This window comes from Mugil cephalus, chromosome 11 (genome assembly GCF_022458985.1).
Source record: "Mugil cephalus isolate CIBA_MC_2020 chromosome 11, CIBA_Mcephalus_1.1, whole genome shotgun sequence".
Classification (NCBI taxonomy): domain Eukaryota; kingdom Metazoa; phylum Chordata; class Actinopteri; order Mugiliformes; family Mugilidae; genus Mugil; species Mugil cephalus.
In genome coordinates, this window is record NC_061780.1 from 23,133,328 (window position 1) to 23,148,240 (window position 14,913).

General features: G+C 41.6%; 1 protein-coding gene across 2 annotated transcripts in view; it reads right to left on the bottom strand.

Annotated features, from left to right (window-relative positions):
- grik2 (glutamate receptor, ionotropic, kainate 2) overlaps positions 1–14,913 on the bottom strand; it is a 209,050-nt gene that overhangs the window by 105,124 nt on the left and 89,013 nt on the right. For both annotated transcript variants that reach the window (XM_047598050.1, XM_047598051.1), the window contains exons 6-7: positions 14,382–14,435; positions 11,294–11,467 (exon numbers count right to left, since the gene is read on the bottom strand). In XM_047598050.1, coding sequence (XP_047454006.1) covers positions 11,294–11,467; positions 14,382–14,435 — 228 coding nt within the window. The remainder of the gene's footprint in view (positions 1–11,293; positions 11,468–14,381; positions 14,436–14,913) is intronic.

The window sequence follows — 14,913 nt, forward strand, 5'->3', positions numbered from 1 at the left end:
TTGAATTTCATAATGGAGTGTGTTTCTGCCGATACAGAGAACTGGATAGTCCTAAAATAATAATAATCATACCAATAATCACAGACACTGTCACAAACTGAACTCTGCAGTAGAGGTTGCACGACTTCAGATATTCAAAGCCGACTGTTATGTGATGAAAGTCAAGTCGGTATCGACTAGTCTCTGATGACGTCACTAATAAAACGCAGTAGAAAGTAATGGTTCGTAACAATGAAATCTATATTCTTGAGCTGAATACTTATACTGAAAACAGACAGCTCATGTGCTAATTAGGCTGCAGATAAGTACAGCCTGTATAAAAACAGGCTGCAACTCAGCACCAACAACAGCATTTAATAGGACTCCCCAGTGTGTTGTTAGATAGGATAATTTAGCCAGGTATTTGTCTGAAGTATTCTCCGTGTACTGCAGCTAAAGGTGTAATAACTCTGACAAATTGTTCATGTCCATCCTCCTTCTCTCTGTTACCACAGGGCGTTTGGTGGAATTGTTTATTGACTGCAGTCCAGAGGATTTTACTCCTCTACTAGTGTTAGCTAGCCTTTTCAGATGTATTGCAGTGCTTTTGTTGTATTTCAGGACTGACATGTCACAGTAGTGTGGGCTTGATCTTTAGTGAAATATTTCCACACATTTGATGAACCGCTGCTAGTTGGCTAGTAGTCTTAGTGGAGGCATCCATGTTGTTAATGTCACATGGTCAGTGACTAGTCGACATGATGCTTAAAGTGTGATGGGACAGCGGTGAGGTCAACAAACTGACTAGTCGGCACAGAGCTAAAACGATGTGGATACGTACGCACAAAGCCCAACAAATCTATTAGACTGCAAATTGCTCAGAATAAAGCAGCATGATATTTACTTTGTTGTCCATATTGAACAAATGTCAATACAATGCATAACTGTCTCGCTTGGTTGAGTGTAAAGAACAGATTTATTTCCTCGTTGCTTGTTTTTATTTGAAAAGTATCAGTGACTAAACTGTTCCGATGAACATGGATACAACCAGACAAGATTAAGATTAGGCCCGGCTCAAGACAAACAATGAGCAGCACTTTCATCTCATCTCATCTCATCTTCTACTACCGCTTAATCCTCACTAGGGTCGCAGGGGTTTGCTGGAGCCTATCCCAGCTGTCACTGTGCGAAAGGCGGGGTACATCCTGGACGGGTCGACAGTCCACCGCAGGGAGCAACACTTTCATTTGAAGAAATTATTAGAATTGGAAATTCTATAATAATATATATCCACTTCCTCAAGCCTCATTGTGAAGCTGTATACAACGTGTTTTTGTGCTTTGTTTTACGCACACGTGACTCAGACTGTAAAATATCGGGAGCACAGCTCTCTCTGGGGAGCCGAGATTTAGATGTGGCAGCGGCAAATGGAGGAGAAGGGGACACATTACGGCGGCAATTTTGGGGTGGTGTATTGCAAAGGGGGAGTGGGCTATGAGTCAGTGTCGCCTGATGTGTTTTACAAAATCTAGATTATGGCTGTATTTTTGCAGTAACCAATCTCTGGGGACGCCTGTCTAGGCAGGCACCCGATGGTGACACCGCGGGGCTGGGAGTCATTAATCCGGCTGTGGGCGCTGCTGCTGCTGCTGCTGCTGCTGCTGTTGCTGTTGCAGACGGCCGGTGACAGCGGCACTCAGCCTCACAGAGCCGCGACACATCAATAACATGAGAACACGCGCGCACATTTCACTCAGATAAAAACACATTACACACTGAAACAAAATGAGCAGAACATGGCTGCCGCGTAGAACACTTCCACAGTAGAATAAACAAACACACATAAATATTTCAGTTTACCTCTTTGAATATTACATTTTCCCAGCAAGTATTTTCCTTTAAGGTATAATTTAAATAGACATCAGTTCTCTATATTCATGGCTGTGCTTTTTGTTGTTTTCTTAATAGCTTTACGAAATATACATTTGTGAGTATGGAGTCAAGCTGTGTTGAGTTCATGATAACTGCAGCAGGACAGAACCATGAGATCCCACAGAGAATAGGATATTTTAATAATTATTGTTTTAAATTTAAGTGTGTAATTTTTCATTTATGACTGATCTGTCATCACTGAAAAGCACCTTGCTGTCTTCAGTCTGCCTCTTCCGCTCTCACTATCTTGCTCTTTCCTCATGCGCCCACATGCATGCGACCTTGCTTTTATTGTGCTGGAGAAACTTCAAACACCCCACGAACCGTATATGCTTTTGCTTGTTTGGTAATGTGTCTGTGCTTCTGCTGCAATATCTGCTTGACATGTTAGTTTCTAATGCAACAGCACATCTGACGTCCCGCGTTATGTCTCATGTCTTATTCACAGTACTACATGTAACATCAATAGCTCCCGTTACAAATGCGTTCTCTGTCACATGACGTCAGTTTCTTTGTTGCATGTTTCAGATTTCACCTGGAAAATGTATGAGATTCGACGGCAGGATCAGGGCTCCAGGAAAGTAAAGCGGATCTCAAAGGTGTCGCTCTCTCTTTGAACGTCATCCTCCGCAAACACAGACTTGACTGTTGTCAGTCACAAACTACATGATAATCAACACTGGGTTTGAGCATTTGACACCAAAATGGAACCCTAAACTGTCCTGAAGCTAAACAGAGTAGACACTGTTTAAATATTTCATGTTTCTTTCAGTGGAAATGCAGGAATGGGTGTTGATGAAAGTTTCTGTTGCTAGATAGAGTGACTTTGGTGTCAGATGACTCAGTTCAGCTAATGACGCCACATCGAGAGAGATTTCCATTAAATGTGGAAGTCAACTACTGCCTTTGAGCCAGAGACTTTATGAATATCTATGGTGAATTTGCTCCTCAAAAGTGAAGCCAAAGCAAGTAGAGCTCCCCCTGGTGGCTGGTTGCAGTACAGGTCAGAAGCTACCTCCATGTTGGTGGGTGAGATTTGGGCCATACTAAACACTAAAATACTCGTTCAAGGATGGTTTCTGCCTTTTTTGGTTATTCATATAATTTCATGCATGCTCAAGTGTCAAGTTGAACATGCAACTTGACAAGTTTCCTTATGTGACATAATGGCGACTACCAGTTACCATGACCAGTGTTCAGTAAAACGTTGACTCTGACTCCGGGCCGGGCGTATTCCCGGGAAAGTAGCATTAGTTTGGCCAATGCTAAGTGAGGACATGTTGTCCATATTTATATACAGTCTATGCTTTGGACACACAAAACAGAAATTGCTCATTATCTAGTCTACTTTTTACTCTGTGGTAGTTATATTAACTGCATTACTCTTTGGTAATATGCAACACAACAGCACAATTGCAAAATGAAATGTTTTTATGGTGCTACTCACACGGTTCTTGTTCAACATGACACCTCCCTTTGCTGCTGAAGAAACAGTTGCATATTTTGGTTTTCTTTATCACAGTGCTCGTTGTTAAATACTGACTAAATAATGAGGGGAAACTAAACCACCAGAGGGGGGGTTATTTGTTGCATTTTTAAAAGCTTGACAGATAAATCTAATGCCATCTGTTAATTTAAAGGATGGAAATAATTGCCTTGTTTGCTCACATGATATGACTCAGCACATACTAGATTTAAATTATTTAAATGAATGGCAAATCAGAGTAATCAATAAACAAGGCAAACTGGCTGATGACCTGAGCAGACACCAAAGATGCCCTCATGAAAATTCATTCTGATCATTTGAATGTCTGAGCTGACTAAACAATCATAGGCAGACAACTTCTGAAATGTGAACAGTAAACAGTCATGAATTATCCTATCAGCAATATAGCATGTAAACCCAAGAAAGTCTTTTTATTCTTTTCAAAACTGAGCACCAACAAAGGCTGATGGCCTGTCTGGAGTCTAATTTGTTGTTGGATTTCTCCTAGCTCCCTCAGGGTACACAAAATGGTATATTTACCTATTTTTTGTGCACTGATTCTCCAGAGAATCAAAAATCACCCTTTCTGCCTCATCCTCTGATATATTTTCTCCTAAACTGCATCTTCTTCAATAGATGCGAAAGCAACTAACACATCGTCGGGAGTGATGTAAAATAAAGATGGCGGAGAATACACCCCAAAACGGCCTCATCTACGCATTTAAAACACTGATTGATGATGTTTTATTCCAGCATTATGTTTAAAATATGTACACATGTACTATGGTTGGTGTCTGTTCCGTTTGTTTCATGTCCTCTTTGAGTCCTATAAAATATTCCCAGTTAATAAATATATATAGAAGAAGTGAACTGGATCTTATCGTGCTTTTATCACAACTGGTTTAGACTAACTGGTTTTACTGCAATGCTCTTCATACTGGGCTCAGCCAGATGTGACTTTCTCCATTACAGCTGCTTCAAAAAAAAGATGCCGCTGCTCAACTTTTAACTGGTGCCAAAACAACAAGAGGGCATCGCTACAATTTTGGCAGCAACTCTTTTGCTCCTGGTTCGTTTCCAGATTCACTTTAAAATTCTTTTATTTTATTTTATTTTTTTAATATGTTCACGGCCTTGCCCCACAGTATCTCTGTGAGGTGTTTGAGCCATACGCCCCCTCACGCCCTTTCACGCCCTATCACGTCGGCAAAGTCCGAATGAAAATGCTCCACATCAGGCCAAAACGGAATGACATTTCATCCAGTTTCACAGGGGTAGAATGTTCCTTTTCCCAAACTGATCGAAAGTCATGGAAATGGCTTTCGATGTTCAAGTGACGTTTCCTCAACTGGTCTGCAGTGAAAAGAGTTTGTTTTTAATGACAACTCTGAAAAAAACTAGACATCATCACACACTTAGACGGCAGGAAAAAAAAGGAAAACTGTTCAAAAAAGTACATGAAAAATTCCCTGAAACCGCGATAGACTGACGAGTAGAACTAATTTGGAACCGCTGGAAACCTTGAAGACCGGCTACTTTACGGCTAAACAACACAATAGCAAAACTTTGTACCCTAATTCCTTTATGTGTTTTATCTGTATCTACCATGTCTGTGTACAGCACTTTGGTCTATTGTGTTGTTATTAAAGTGTTTAATTCCGAAGAAAAACATCAACCTGGAGTTGGGTGAATCAGGGACCATGAAGTAGACGATAACGTAACAGTTATGTCAAAGCTTCAAACCCCTGCAGTAAGCGTTACAGAACAATACATGTCCCCCACAGTCTGGGTACACAAAAACCTCAGTAGGCTCTAAGTGGCCCTCTGGGTGAACCCTGTGGTACTGGAGTCACTCATCCTCGTCCTAACCGGTGGTGCCAAGCACCCCCTGCGTCTGCCCTCGTAATGCCAGCTGCCGTCCCAGTAACGCGTCACAGCCAAATTCTAACAATACCAGAGTCGGGTCCAAGTCTGTGAGCCAGAGAGAGAGAGAGAGAGACGGAGAGATGGTTTGATGCACACAGAGAAGCAGATGGAATAAACTAAGCTGAGAGAAGCCTCATCTGAGAAGCGGAGAAGGGTGCAGTCCAACGGTATCATCCAAGCACAGAGTGTGGGGCGACGGCCAAAATGCAGAATAACCAAATATTAGTCCCTCCTAATGAGAACTCATTCCAACAGCTCAGACTCTAGACGCGGTGGAAGCATTTCAAAGTGAATCAGACTACTGACTTTCTTAGGGCATGCTCCGCAATGTAGCTGAAAAACTGAGTGGAGCCTGATCTAGGTATCAAATAACGGGCACAGGCAGGTCGCTCCTCCACGCTAGCTGATATTCAACTGTGAGCTTCGACAGATAAAAAAAAAATAAAAAATCCCTGCTGCTCGTGACCTGAACTCTGTGCCGCGGTCAGCTCCCACAACCCCACCTATCCCCCCAAACAACCAGCACACGCTCAGACTCGCTCGGGCCTTTAAATCAGTCCAGAACATGCTTCCCAGCCCGCTCTGCCATTCAGGGAGGTCCCCGTCCAGACAGCTTGACAGACAGGTTGGAACAGAAACCGACAGGATAGAGACGAAAAACCCATCTCTCGATCCGTCCACCAGTCTTGTCCTATTCTAGCTCGCTCATCTGTTTTTCTGCCAAGCCAACAACCTCTCAAACACACACACAGACACACACACACACAGACAGCCAACGTTAGTGGAGATATAAATTGCTCTTTAACAATTTATCTCTTCATAAAGACTGCCAGAACAAAACACAGTGCGGTTCCACAGGAGACACTTACACGGGCAAACTCTCGCGGAGCAGGAATCTAATTGTCTTTAAAATAAGATGACTCGTTTTCATCCTTGCGAACGCAGAAGCATTAGTTTTGAATTAAGATGATGCACCGTTCAGATATTCCTGTATGAAAGGCAGCTTTCCATTATAATGATGAAACAGTCTCGTGAGGCAAGACTGATCTTTTTATTAGACTACAAAGGTCTTTGTGCACCGCAACCAGTGAAAACTAACTGAACTACGAATAAAAAAACATAAGCTGATTAAAAACACACACGTAGTTCACATAAACAGCATTGCTGTTGATTAAACTTATGATAAATACAAGTTCTACTGTTTGTGTAAATGCGCTCAGCGCACAGGTTTTACCATTTTTCAGTATTACTGCCTACACCTTGCTGCATTATGATTAGCTTAGATGTATCATATCGATACAATCTGAGTGTCTCTGTGGTATTTAGTTCATTTGTCTCACTGATTTTTTTTTTGCTTTTTCTTGATGAGAGTACTCTTTGCCCGTGTGTAACCATCAGGCATAACATTATGACCACGGACAGGAGAAGTAAATAACATTGAACCATCTAGTGACAATTCAGTGCTCTGCTGGGAAACGTTTGGACCTGGTCCAGAAGACTCATGTCAATGTCACGACTTTTTCGGGGCACAAGGGATATTAACACAGAATATTAAGAAGGTGGTCGTAATGTTATGCCTGATCGGTGTACTTTACGCACCACACCAGTCCAAAGACACTGTAGCTGATGTGTGACGTATGTGAAGTTCAGAGTGTTCCCTCCTCTACTGGATAATAAATTATTCTGGATGTTTTATTATTTCTGTTCTACATTTACATGAAATGAATTTTATGGAAATACATGGAAGGCACTTTTCTTTGCGATCTCATGACAGAGATTACAAACTTGTTTCATTTGTCAGCTGATATAATACCCCAAACTAACAATCCCCTAGAAACCCGAACACCTCATAAGTAAACACTGCGACATGATTATTTCGTACGTTATTGTTTCTTTTGAACTGTTAAAACTCTCGTGTGTATTCCCTTAAAGGAGGGAATTATATAATTACAGCAGGCAATATTTCAGCAATAAAACAGAACTGGAGACGAGGAGGCCGTGCGCAGCAGGAGAAATGCTCTTCAGTGTTGGGTTAATCTGAATTAATAACGGTCACATACATAAACATAAGTGGGTTTATTGGCAGCAGAAGCAGCAGCCAAGTGCTGACAAATCTTTGGCTGGCAAGTCTCCGGCATAGTTCCTTGGCATTTAATAACATATTTCTCATATGACTCATCCTCTCTTTTTCCTGGTCCACCATATGCATGTCTGAGTGATGCTGGGATAATATGAATCCTGGAATGCGTCTGATGCCTTTGCGACATTTTTATGACTCTGTCTGCATCCGACTTTAAATGATATCTGTCAAAGAGGAAATCGCTTTCCATCACTGCCCCCCATTTAAATGTACCCACAGGTATAGCATATTTATGCTAATACGGGAATAGAAGTGTTTCAGCAGCGACGCCGTGGCTCTGAATACCAACCGCGTTATTTTTTTTATTTTTTTTTGCTGCAACAAACAAAATGACGACCTTGATGAGTGAAGGGTCGGCCCCGTTTGCCCGGACGCGGGTCAACGTTTCAGCCTTCCGTCTTATTACAAAGAGATAAATGGTGAAATTAGACTGGTGCTCTCGTGTTTTTTTTTAACCTGTTTCAATTTTACAGGGTGCACAATGATTCAGACAGCAGCTAAGGCAATTAACAAGGACAGACATTATGGTAATGAGAGCGTGGAGCTTGTAAGGTCACTCTCGTTGCGCATGTTAAGCCACGACTCAGGGCAGGGATTCTCCACCACCCGATTAATTGAAGGCAGCATAAAGGAATGAGAAGCAGAATTAGTTTACCTGATTTGTCACACGCAGACATATGCCGCACGAAGAAAACAGCTTCACGGGTTTATTAATACGTGACACGGGGCGCGGCGCTGAAGAGAATATTCTGCTGTTCGGTCAGGTGTTCGAGGTGAGAACTAAGCAGTAAAAACAAGTGGATGAATGAAATTAGAGTTCTGGGAAGGTGTCATAAATCAGTATTTTAAAGTACAGAAATGGATGGATGGTGTTTGGCAAATTAAAAGTGTAGATAAGTGTCTTCTGTTTTGAGAATCTTTATTTCTTACATTCACCAGAAAAACGTTAGACTAAAACATAACCCATCATCTGTCAGTGTGCTGAGTGGTCACTGGATATTAAAAAATACTTTATTTACAGTTTAAAGAGAGAAGTGAGTCGAGAAGGAAACGGTTTCAGACACACCCCAAGTGCGTACTGTGAGTAGGTAACATTTAATCCAATGCAGTATTTGTTATGCAGCAGTTTGCGCTCCTGCTAAACGTGTGTTTCGTTACGACGAGGAGGTCATCAACAGTAACACAATTTGCAATCAGTCAACAGCTGATTGCAATGCTGCATAATATGTCGTAATTTGTATATATAGGTACTGTATGTGTGTAGTAGGTGCATATTTATGGGTATATATGGCTATATCTGAGAATATGTGGGAACACGGCAGGAAACTGTTTTTAAAGTCACATGTACAATATACAAAACATGGTCATGGATGGAGAGGAAGGGGGTTATAATCTCAGAGGGAATTTAAACTTTAACCATTGCTGTTTTCACACAACACACAAAAGCATGTGCATATGCATTTGTGGCGCAATTTTAAGGTTAGGGTTAGGGTTACAGTTAGGGGAAATCATGCACAGTGAAAATGTTACACAATTTGGGAAGAGGTATAGATATAGGTATAAGAGATTGTTTTTTGCATTATATAGGAATGAAGAAGAGGTATGTACGGCACTTTAAATATTATTTAATTATTTAGCAGAGGAGAAAGAAAACATTGAATAATGACATATTAATAGTGACATGGGGCTAGATAAGCATGTTGCTTTCTCCCACTCCTTTGCAAACATCACGAGTAATGAGTTACTGATTGGAAGTATTTTGTTTCTTTTTCAATTGTATATGCATTTGATTGCATTTGATGCATCTCTTTTCTTTTGAATGTTTGAACTAACTAAAATAAAATAAAAAAAATACGTATGTACGAATGGTTAGTTTTGTATTTAGAAGGTTAGAAGCCAAATTGATTTTTGTTGTGTATGTACCTGTACTATATGGCATGACACTAAAGCTGAATCTCGTTGGATCGAGAGACTTCAGCAACTTCAATTCCAAATGTACTACTGCTGGTCTGTAACGAGTCATGCCGTTCAAACTACAATTTCAACCACTAAACATGAAATTAGGCAGACAGAGAAGCAGCGAGGAAAAGTGAAGTCTCTTGACAGCTCACTTAGTGATGTTCGCGTCAGCAGTTCACTGCTTAAGTCAACTAAACCGTAAATACGGCGCACAAATGAAGCTGTTAATCAAACATTTACGGATCCTTTCACCATGTCAATATGCATTAGCTGCTGACTGATGGCCATTTGTCTAATTCATCAATCTCCACCTTCAGAGTCATATGCCATCAATTCGCTGATGAGAAGGGTCAGAGCACAGTCCTCCCGTACATAAATCTTCGCCTGTCGCTGATAAAAATAACTACCGGGCTGGCTCGCCTGATGACTCTCAGCAGCGCATTATAGAGTCAATAAAGACCACGATGGCGGAAGAGATTTCTTTTTCTTGCGTTGCACATTCTTCTTCATTTCGTGTACTTAAGACATCAAATCGAGTCGAGAACTCGTAGCACCAAAAGGCGCTCGGCTTCCTGTGTTTTGAAAACATCCAGTTATTACACACACACAGTCCATTGCAGTTCTCAAGTGGGAGACTATTGATTGAGCCACAAATCTAACAAAGGGGGCTTAAACTGACTAACACCCACTCTCCGATATCAATCCAGAAGCATGACTCGGCAAAATCTTGCTCTTTCAGAACAATAAATAAATAAACAAAAGTAAAGAGAGGACAAGAGGAAAGCCACTGATTTCAATCAGCAGCCAACATGTTACTGCTGCTGCCACTGCTTTACAACTGCAATCAAGTTGCCTAACATTTAACATCTCAGCAGTCGGTGGGAGAATGAACTAGAAGGACTTTGATTCCATTTTCATTCATCCCCCCTCGCCCTCTTATTTCTCTTCCCACCTCCAGTTCTCTGTTTACCTTCCCATTCCATGTCTCTAGTGGGTTGATGTTTTTTGGCAGAGTTCCCAGGTAAGACAGTGGTATGAAAGCAGTGTGTAGGAACAGTTATTAAAGGCAGTACGCTCTCATCAGAGCGGTTTCAGATCACAGCGACAGGGACTCTTCCTGTTGTACCTAGACTCATTTGGAACTCGGGTCGCAAAGGTTTTGCCTTTGACTTGTCCAGGGCAACTTGAAGCAACAGTAAGAGATACCACTACACATCCTACCTAGAACAAAAGTCTGCAAAAGTACAGAAACAGAGGAGAATCTCTGGAAGGTTCACATTTGGTGAAATTCCAGTTTGGTCAACTGTGGTAAGAAATACCCCATATCACTTACATTGTTGGGACTGAAGCAAAAACAGTTGGATGAACTGTATGTGTGCGTTTGAATTGCAATGTTATGGCATATGTTCAGTCAGACTAATGAAACATAAATTTTGGCCATTCAACAGTTCCTTGAATAACAACTGTTAAGTGTACAAGCTTGTGTAAAGAAAAATTCAAGTTGCATTTTGCCAGAAGCATCCTGTCACCACATTTAAAATGGGACTGCACGCTGCCAGTGAGAACTCTGTATTACAATGGTAAAGATATGAGGAATGCAGCTTTTTCAGATGCTTCACTCTCAATAGTATTCAAAAATTCTGTCGTCACATTTTGTGAAGAACTTGTGAAGAACTTCAACTACAAAGCATACAAGAATTCCCGATTGAATTTGATTCATGCCACAGAGATTTGTCCCTAGCAGCAGTGTCTGAGAAAAAATGAATAACCGACTGACTAAAGGGAGACCACATCTTGGACACATCAAAGCTGTGAGATACCTTCCAAAAAGTCATCTTTGACCAAAGAAAGGTTGTTTCTATGAGACTCACGGTCATGAAGCCGTCCAGTAGACCAGAGTCAGGTTTTGGTGGTGCCTGCAGTCGCTCCATGGACCATTTCTCGATGATGGAGGCCACTTGGCTGTTCTCAGTGTTGAGGATCCTGAAGCCCGTCATGTTCACACCACTGTATCGGTAAGGTTCCACATCCAGAGCAAACAGATCCTGGAAAAAAAGGCTTAAATTAAGAGGAACCCACCAACTGGTTTATGAAATTGAGATTTTGTGATTGGCCCAAACAACCTGCTGAACATAATGACGCTTTTTAGAACTGGACAGGGTTGGACAATAGGTGGTGTGTTGCTACTCTAGAGGTGGACATTTTGCACAGAATCAACTCCACCCTGACCAAGGACAAGTACCACTCCATTCTTCCAAAGACACGCCGCACTGTTTTTGAAGGATTCATGTAGCAGAAAGAGCCCAAACACACCTCAGAACTTGAAAACCAAAGGAGCCGAAGCTTTATTTTAATGGACTTTCCTTCACAGTCACCTGACCTCAACCCCACCGAACATTTATAGAGCCCAAGAAGGCTGAGAAAGAAAAGCACTCCAGGCATTACAAGATGCACTTTGAAAACACTGTCACATCATGAAAGGACTGGAGTATGGGTATCAAGTTTGAACTAGAAGTAGGCTGGTCTCACTGTTTAGAGGTGTTACTGTGTATCGCTGCATTTTTAAACTTTGGACAGAGACGGTCCTGTGTACGTGTACTTTGCCTTAAATTATCGGGCCTGGAAATCTATGACGTCCTGGTTCCTCCCCTGACCCACCTTCATCTCCAAGAGTTTTTTCAAGATCAGTTATTGTCTGCTTTGTATTAGATCTAGGCCCATGTTTAGGTTTTTGTTTTTCTGACCTAGAAACCTTGAAACACTAGGTCTAGGGTCTAGCTACTCCCGTCTGTTTTATTTTTGGTTGTGGGGAACTTTCTTCTCTTTTTGCTTAGACCAGCTATATTTCAACATCTGTAATGTTCTTGTGTTCCCATTTATGTTTTGTTTTGAGTAGCATCCACTACCCATTTCTGATCCTCCTTAATTATATTATTGTTTCATTTAAATCAACTCTGATTAAACAATCATCATCTAATTCTAACTTGATTCCACTCAGTCTTTCTATTGTGTGAGGTAGGTTGTAGCAGCTTGGAACCGATGCTAAATGTATTAATATATGAAACTAATAATTTTCTTTGATAATGCTGATCTAACCACACATACATCGATCAGCCACAACATTATGACCACTGGCCATAGAAGTAACAGTGACAAATTAATGTTCTGCTGGGAAATTTTTGGTCCTGGCACCAGAGGACCCAAAGATCCCTACAACATCCTGTTACCAGATAGCACAGAACACCCTCAGAAGGCCCATGTTTATTCCTTGATGAGTCACAACTGTTTTAGAGGCACATTATTAGTAAGGTGGTCATAATGTTATGCTTGAACGGTGTATAGTTTAGACAAAACTAACTCACAAAGTAAGTTAAGAGCAAAGAGAAATCTCTAAGCCCAAAGGATGCCATATGTGGCCTCAGTATGATTTGGATGTGAACTCTACTGGTAGAATGAGGCCGTCAGCAATGAACTGTCTTTCTGCCAGACACAACAGCGGGGAATGACAAGACACTCCTCCGACTATCCCTCCCTCATTGATGTTTGTATTTTATATTTCATCTCCCTGAAAACACCAGAGGGGCATTTAATTATCTTGTATAAGCGGTGCCTTGCTAAATGGATCCAGAGCGAAAGCGCGCGCGCGTGTAGATGCCTCATTTCAAAGTGAACGTGAACCCTTTTAGCTACTGTGATGAAAGGTTGAAAGGCAAAAGAATTCTGTTTTCAAAGGAGTTTGACAGGAAAAAAAAGCAAAGAGTGACAAGGGGGGAGGAAGAACAGATGGAGAGTGACAGCGTTTTGGGCTCAGGAAACACAAGCAGCGAGAGTTTTAACAACCGTTTGATTTGACCTGAAACATGGACAGGGAGTAATACTCGTTCCATGTACATATGAAGATGTGTGTATGTATTTTTGTACACATTAAAGTGGGCTTGATCTTGTTCTGTCAGCTATCAGTATGTGGAGGACTTTGTAAGAAAGAATCACTATTACTACTACTACTACTACTACTACTACACACCAGTAGGACATAGTCCCACCGGCAGGCAGCAGGAAAATGTGTTTTTTGTTTCCATTATTCCTCAGCAATGAAAGTGGACAACAACATCTATGGCAAATGGCAACAGGCCGTCTGCCAAGTGGGGCAGACGGCCCGTTGCCCCACTGCTATTTCAGTGGCCGTTTGCCAAGAACTACTGTCATCATTTGCTCATGGTTATCAGAAATGGATACTCCTTTTAAAGTGCAGTACTTTCTTCCAGAAGGAAAGAGCAATTGTTGACTCTAGAGCACCACTTTGACAAGGTTCTCTATGTAATTTGCCCATGTGTGGAGTGAGCCATATCGCATTACTGTCAGTGCAGAGGACTCCATGCTACTTTCAAAACAGAGAGATTATGTGTCCATCCCGTAAAGCTCATTAGCTGGTGGTTTAATTGGTTTCTCTTGTGCATATAAGGCACAGAATCGTTTAATGCAGTACCAGTGTTGACCACCTTTTGCAGAGAGGATGGCTCAAAGTGACATACCCAGCTCTTTCTAAATACCCACGAGAGAAGACAAAATAGTAATGGAGGCAAAATGCAGAGGAGGAGATGAACAAGAGCAAAGAGAGACAAGAGAAAAAGTCTGAGAAGAGAAGTTAAAACGAAAAAAGGCGAAACGAGTGACAGCTGAACAAGCAAGGAGTACTAGAAAACGCTGTGATGCCGGTTATATCAATGTCACAAAATACCGTGCTATTATTTTCTTTGGCTCTAGAGAGCACATTAAAAGGCAAACAAAGAGGAATGATCCACACAAATGAATGAAGAAAAGAATAGCAGAGAAAATGAAGACTGAAGAGCAGCGTCATCTTGTTTTTGGGGCATGCAACAGATCCTCGTGTGGACGTGGGACTATGAATCAGATATGATGACAAAGTGGCTGTGAAGCGCAGACCCTTTCTCTACTTACCAGTGTGGTGAAGATATAGTGATAATACTCTGTCATCATCCCCATGGCGAGAGCCTAAGAAAGAGAGTGACAGAAGGAGGCAGACAGAGAGAGGGAGAGATTTCCAAATGAAAAGGGAGGCGGATACAATATTTTGTCAGATTCTCCACAAATGCACACACACACAAGCATTTGTCTGTCTGTGTGGCTGCATCACCGGCTGTATTGCCATGTAATGTGAAGAGGCATATATTCTGCTACAGCGCTGCAGCCACGAGCTCAGAGATAAGAAACAGAAACCCAACAAAAAAAAACAATCAGGGACATAAAACAAGAGGCAGAGCTCAGTCTCATCATGCATCTGGCATATGCAGGGGAATATAGGACTGGAAATTGTGCACAGATTGTCCATAGATGTGGAACACTGTGCAGGATATCTCCCAGTAATTACGAGTGGTCCATGGTGGAGCTGTTGCAGGGTGTTGTTTGTAAGATGTAAAAGTGTGTCATGTGATGGACATGGACAAAATGGAAAAGGCAAAAGGACCAAACC